The sequence below is a fragment of the Marmota marmota genome, unplaced genomic scaffold, assembly GCF_001458135.2.
Source record: "Marmota marmota marmota unplaced genomic scaffold, marMar, whole genome shotgun sequence".
Taxonomy (NCBI): Eukaryota; Metazoa; Chordata; class Mammalia; order Rodentia; family Sciuridae; genus Marmota; species Marmota marmota.
This window is the reverse complement of record NW_025999932.1, coordinates 435,499-441,498: the sequence shown is the minus strand read 5'-3', so window position 1 is coordinate 441,498 and position 6,000 is coordinate 435,499. Positions and strand designations below refer to the sequence as shown.

General features: G+C 56.0%; 1 protein-coding gene across 2 annotated transcripts in view; it reads left to right on the top strand.

Annotated features, from left to right (window-relative positions):
- The first annotated feature begins 6 nt into the window (after nucleotides 1–6).
- Nucleotides 7–6,000, top strand: part of Tfdp1 (transcription factor Dp-1) — a 30,849-nt gene continuing 24,855 nt past the window's right edge. For both annotated transcript variants that reach the window (XM_015484044.2, XM_048800572.1), the window contains exons 1-2: nucleotides 7–58; nucleotides 400–473. In XM_015484044.2, the coding sequence (XP_015339530.1) occupies nucleotides 462–473 (12 nt within the window). In that variant the 5' untranslated portion in view covers nucleotides 7–58; nucleotides 400–461. The remainder of the gene's footprint in view (nucleotides 59–399; nucleotides 474–6,000) is intronic.

Here is a 6,000-nt window from a genome sequence, read left to right as displayed (position 1 = left end):
TCCAGTTCTGCGCGCTGCGCTGGGAGCCGGGGGGAGCCCCTCCGGGCCTCCTGCCCAGGTGGGGCCTTGTGCCCCGTTGAGGGGGGTGTCCTTGTGCCCCGGAGGGTGGAAGTGAGCCCTGACCGCTGTGCTGCGGGGCCCAGGAGCTGGGGTCCTGCACTGGCCCTCTGACTGCAGGTGCTGCGGGGTGTCCTGGGGTGCGATTCCATTTGGAGAGGTGGCCTAAAACCCTCTGTGGGACCTGCTTGGCCAGCTCCACTGTCAGGATTGGGCAGAGAAGGCCCTACTGCCCGGAGGCCCGCGTGCGGGTGGGGGAAGGCATTGCCTTTGAGACGTGGTGCGTGCGAAACTTCTTTTTTCATTCTTACTCATCATCTGTCTTTCCTTTTTTTCTGCCAGAAGAGTCAGTTTTCTCCTGTGGAGGTGCACAGCTTTAGCCTCGATTTCCTGGATCTGGTAACATGGCAAAAGATGTAAGTATTTCTGCTTCTTGTGGCAGACAGGTGTCAGCAGGGCTCATTCTTGGGGGCTTTCCCTTTATTTCAGGAGGCAGCACGTGGACTGCGGTAGTATACATTTTCAGACTTCTGAGCCCAGGTGGCAGAATAGAGGTGAGAGATGAAGGGATTCAGTGCTTCCTGCTCTTTGTCACTCCAGCGCCTGGTGCACCTTGCAGGGTGCTCAGGTGATGCCCCTTGCAGTGTTTTTCTGTGCCTCCAGACCGCACTGAATCTATATGTGCAAACCCACCCTTTGTCCAGGGAGGTGGAGGGTGTTGCAGGCTCTGTGGCCTTGTGCACAGGAGGGCTGGCTGGCACCCAGGGGCCTGGGGCTCGGGCTGCATCTGTCTTGCATATTGTGGAGGACAGAAATTCAGCATTGCTGGGTCAAACACTGACACTCATTTGGCTCTGTTTTCTCAGAAGGGTGGTGTTTGGTGATAATGAAATGTGGTACACTGTGCTAGTTAGTTTAGCTTTGTGTAGCCTTGAAACTGTTGGATATCCTGAGTAACTTTTAAAACTGGGATGGAGAAATAGACTCTTAGGTCTGGAAATTGTAGTCGATGCTGTTGGTCTTATAGTTCTTTGTAATATCTGTGTCATTGCCTTTTGCCAGCTGTAACCTTGTGTTCCTGGGAATGTAGTGTTCCAGAAGCATTTATGTATTTATTTTTCACTGTGCATAGTTGGAAACAGGCAGCTGAGCTGCCTGAGACAGAACACAGGGGTGTGGTGGGAACGCATCCACAGCGCTGCCCCAGAGAGCCTGTGTGAACCCGCCTGTCGGCAGAGGCTCTGCCAGTCCCAGGGGAGCTATGCCCAGGGTGCCCTGGGCCTGCCTCAGGGAGGCACGTCACTGCAGGTAGGCCAGTGTGGCCTAGCTGAAGTCACAGTGTGTAAGTGCTGTTGGGTGGCTTTTGGTCGAGGGCCATGCCCTCCTCTCTTGTGTGCATGCCCTAAAGGTGCAAGAGGCTGGGCACATGATCAGAAAGCAGCCGATGCCTTAGATGGTCTAAAGTGGGGATGGGGTCCCCGTGACCTGTGTGGGTGCTTCTGGGTTGTGTGATCACCTTATTGAGCACACGTCACTAACGTGGTCTGAGGCCCTCTTAATTCCATGTCATCTGCTTGGCACTGTGCGCATGGTGTGTACACCATGAGGTTCCCACGGATGTGTTGGCTGTGGTCAGGCTTGGCTATGTCTGGTTGAGGAAGACTAAGTCCCTGGACATGGCCACATGTCAAGTGAGGTGGGCTGGTGCAGGGTGGGCCCAGCCCAAGCTGGTCTTGGGTCATTCACTATGGTGATGGGGCCGATGCTGTGAAGTGGTGACCTGGCCCTGCAGGCTGAGGAATAGCTGGGTAGAGAGGCAGATGGCCTTCCCTGTTCAGGCTGGGCCTGGAGGTTGTGGACAGGTCAAGGGCTGGACCTGTTCTCTAGCCAACCCATTTCCTTAAAGTAGGGGCATGACATTTGAGTTTCAGAAGGGACTTTGCAGCTGGCACCAGAGGGGACATAGGGGCACACTGAGGTTTTCTAAGCAGTGCACTGGTGAGTGTTGGAAGCCCAGCCTGTTGGAGGGAGTGGCTGGGACCCACTGTGCAGAGCCTGGGGTTTCATGGAGGACCCTGGGGCCCAGGGGAGGGGATAGACAAGGAGACCATGAGGGTTGGTGGAAGACTGTGAAGAGGAGAGGGAGCGCTGGCCAAAGTGCTGGCCCTGTGATACCAGCAAGTCTGGGGAGGGACCCTGTGTATGTAGTACAGCGAAGAACAGGGCTGTGCAGAGCCCAGCGCAGGAGCATCTGTGAACAGTGGTGATGCTGGGCAGTGGGCGCCCGAGGCTGGACATACTGGAGCAGGTGCTCCACGAGGGAGAAGAAAGGTGGTCTGGGAGGACGTGGGGAGGGAGTAGGCGGGTGGGCGGTGGTGTGTACAGTGACCGCCCTGTCGGGGGCTGTGCTCAGTGAAGGCAGGCCACCTTGCTCAGGGCTGGGCTTCTCAGGGCTGGGCTTCAAGGCCATGCATGAGTGCCTGTGGCCTGCACGGTCAGCGTCCTCTCTTGGGGTCTCCCCTAGTGCTCACTGCCTGGGGAGCTGTGACCACTGGCACAGCCCAACTTGTCATGACAGGGAGGTTTGTAAGTGGTGAGGGAGGGGATGTCATTTCACACGGTGCTGAAGGGAAGGGAGCCTTGGCTGAATGGAGCCCATGGCCTCCCTCTGAGCTCCGCTGCCATTTGTGGGGAGAAAGATGTGCACCCAGTGCAGCCAGTCCTCCTCATCTGCAGTTCTGCACTTGCCATTTCAACCGACTGCAAGTGGAAAATGTTTTTAAAACCCTGCATCTGCACTGGACATGTAGTCTCTTTGCATGTTGCTATTCTCTGGACAAGGCAGAGTGACCGCTGTCAGTGCAGTGTCTGGAAGTGCTGGGCACCTGAGATATCTGGAAATGATCTGAAGTCCGCAGGAGACACGTGTGGTCACATGCAAGCCCTGAACACATTATGGGAGCCTTCGAGCTTTGGTGGGTCTCAGTGTCCAGCAAGATCTTGGAGCCACCTCTGTGGATACTGGGGGATGACCATGTGTTCTGGGAGCACATGTGGGTCACTGGTCATTTGCCCCTGCAGAGAGCATGGCCGTGTGAGTGGGTGCCTGTGTTCCAGTCCCATGGATGCCTGGACTGTGCTGCCTGGTTGTGTACTGGGGTTTCTGGAAAAATCTTCAAGTGTTCTTTGAGAGCAGAGAGCAAAGGGTGCCATGTCACGGTCTCAGCTCTCCGTGGTGTAACCAAGAGACCTAGTTCATGTCTGGAGCAGATAACGACTTTACCAAGGCGCTGTGCACCTCGCAGGCCTAGACGGAAAGGGGCCCTGCTGTCCCTGCAGCCTGGGGAGAGCAGGTACAGCATCAGTGCCTGGGCCTGACTGGACGGAGGGACCTCGTGGAGATGAGCAGGCTGCAGGTGTCGTCCTGGGGCTGGCTGTTGGGGAGGCTGATGGCCAGGCTATTCTCCAGGGGAGGAAGGTGGAGAGAGCCCAAGTGGCGTGGAAGCCAACAGCAGCTCTTGGAACCTGGTGCTTAGGCCAGTGGGCAGGCTGGGCGCAGGGCCAGGAGAGAGAGAGGCCCTCTTCACTGAGTCCGCCCTTTCTAATCTTTGTTGTTTCAAGGTGCTGAGGTTGGAGCCCGGCCTGAGCTTTTGGAGCACAGTGCCTCTGAGCTGACCCAGGCTTGGTGGCGGGTGTGTGGTCTGCAGTCCTCATGCCCGTCCACCTGCAGGATGTGGGCATGTGCTCTGGGTGAGAGTTCTCAAAATCGCCCGGTTATGTGGATGCTCTCGCGCTCAGTATTTAAGGAGTTAATTCATTGTTTTTCATCATAGAATAGTTAGAAAATTCACTTTGGAGCTGCTACTTGGCTTGCCTTGGGTGTACTCCTGCTGTTGGTTGGAGGGACGTGATGTCTTCAGTCTTGCTCAGACAGGCCCCAGCAAGGGCCTGGTGTGCCCAGGTCTGAGGGCCGGCTGGCCGTTGGCCTTCTGTCTGGTTTGTGTGTTGGCCCTAATGGAGCGTGACTCTTCGTCTTTGAGCTGGGTCAGTGAATGCCCACTGGCTGAACCTCTGCACAGCCTGCCCACCAAGGGTGTGCATGAGGATGCTGACCGGGGTTTCCGGGTCACGGGGATTGGGCTGTCCTTGCTGTGCTGCTAGAGATTCTGAGACCTGAGTGGAGAGCCATGCCTGCCTCCCCGCAGCCTGTTACTTGAGCTCTGGTTTCTGTCAGTGGTGTATGGGAGTGACCCATGTGCACCTCTGTGGCCCTGGCACAGCCTGCTTGAGTCGGGAGCTTGCCCTGGTGCCCTGGGCTCCCATTAGGTCATAGCCCCTGGGTCCAAGAAAGCAGGACTGATTGCCCTGAGATGTGGGCAGGAAGATAGCCAGATGCCCAGGCCATCCCTGCTCCGGCTCTGCCCTGCCTGCCCTCCACGTGTCTGCAGAGTCCCTCCCACCAGGTGTGAACCTGCAGGGGATGTCCTACGTTCCTAGGTCTGTTCTGGGTGGCGGGCAGCTCCTGGTGGAGACTGGGTACTGTTCTTTCTGAGCCGCTGTTGGCTGGTCACGGTGGGCTGTGCTGCCCATCACTGTTGGGCATTAGTGGAGTTCCACGGGAGTTTTAATCCAGCCGAGTTCTTCTCATTATGAGAGTGATCTCGGAGAGTTTTGGGAAGTCCTAGGAAAGCAGCAGTAAGAGGAAGCTGATTGCCTGTGAGCACCCGGTTGGGTCTCCACTTAGTGGGCCACAGGGGCTGGACTGCCCACCTGTCTGACTTCTCCTCTGTGTGGTTGGGAGGCCCCACTCTGGCCACTTTTTTCAGCAGCTGTCTATTTGACGTGCTGCGGGATTGTAGGTGGTCAGTTGCTGGAACAGCGAGTTAATGTGGGAAATGAAACGCAGCGGACCCGGACCTTACTTCACTTCAGGCCAGCGCATACCACAGTCCTGTGGTGGACACAGTCACGTGTCTCCTGTGGAAGCCCCTCCTCGGAACCAGGTCCTCTGCACAGCCCGTTTCCAGGACACCAGTCTGATTTCTACAGGATGAACAGGGAGCAAAAAGACATTTAAAGACCCACGTGCACCCTCCTGGACTGTCTGCAAGTGTCCCCAGCTTTTTTTTTTTTTTTTTTTTATATTTTTATTTTTTTAGTTATCGGCGGACACAACATCTTTGTTTGTATGTGGTGCTGAGGATCGAACCCGGGCCGCACGCACGCCAGGCGAGCGCGCTACCGCTTGAGCCACATCCCAGCCCCGTCCCCAGCTTTTAGGAACAAAAACAGCTGCATCAGCAGGTGTGGGGGAGAGGGGGTGAGTCCTGGACGGCGCTGCTGTGCAGTGGCAGGACAGCCCTGGCCGTCTGTGGACGCCCAGTGCTTCCCGCAGGTCTGCACACTTCTACAGGGATCCTTAGCACAGATCCTTGGAGGTGTGTAAACGTGTGCATTCACACATGCCGTGCCTTTGAGATGTGAGAGTCTTGTGGAAGTTTGGGCCAGGTTCGCCCCGTGTGCTGCAGACGGCAGGACGTGACTCTGCTCCCAGCACTCTGTTTCCACGTGGAGTTGATAACAATGTCAAGGCCCACGGAGTTCCTCAGTTTGATGGGTGGAAGTGTGAATCACATCTTGTTTCAGTTGGCCTTTTTCACACTTGGTGTGTCCTGTCCTCATTTGTCTTTATCTGTTTCATGTTGATTTGCAGGGACTCAGTTTTTTTTAAGCCTGAGTGGATTTTTTTTTTTTTTTTTTGCATCAGGGATTAAACCCTGGGGTGCTTAACCCCTGAGCCACATCCCCAGTCCTTTATATTTTTTGAGACAGGGTCTCACAGAGTTGCTGAGGGCCTCACCACTGCTGAGGCTGGTTTCGAACTTGCGATCCTCCTACTTTATCCTCCCAAGTCATGGGGATCATCGGCTGCACCACGGCACC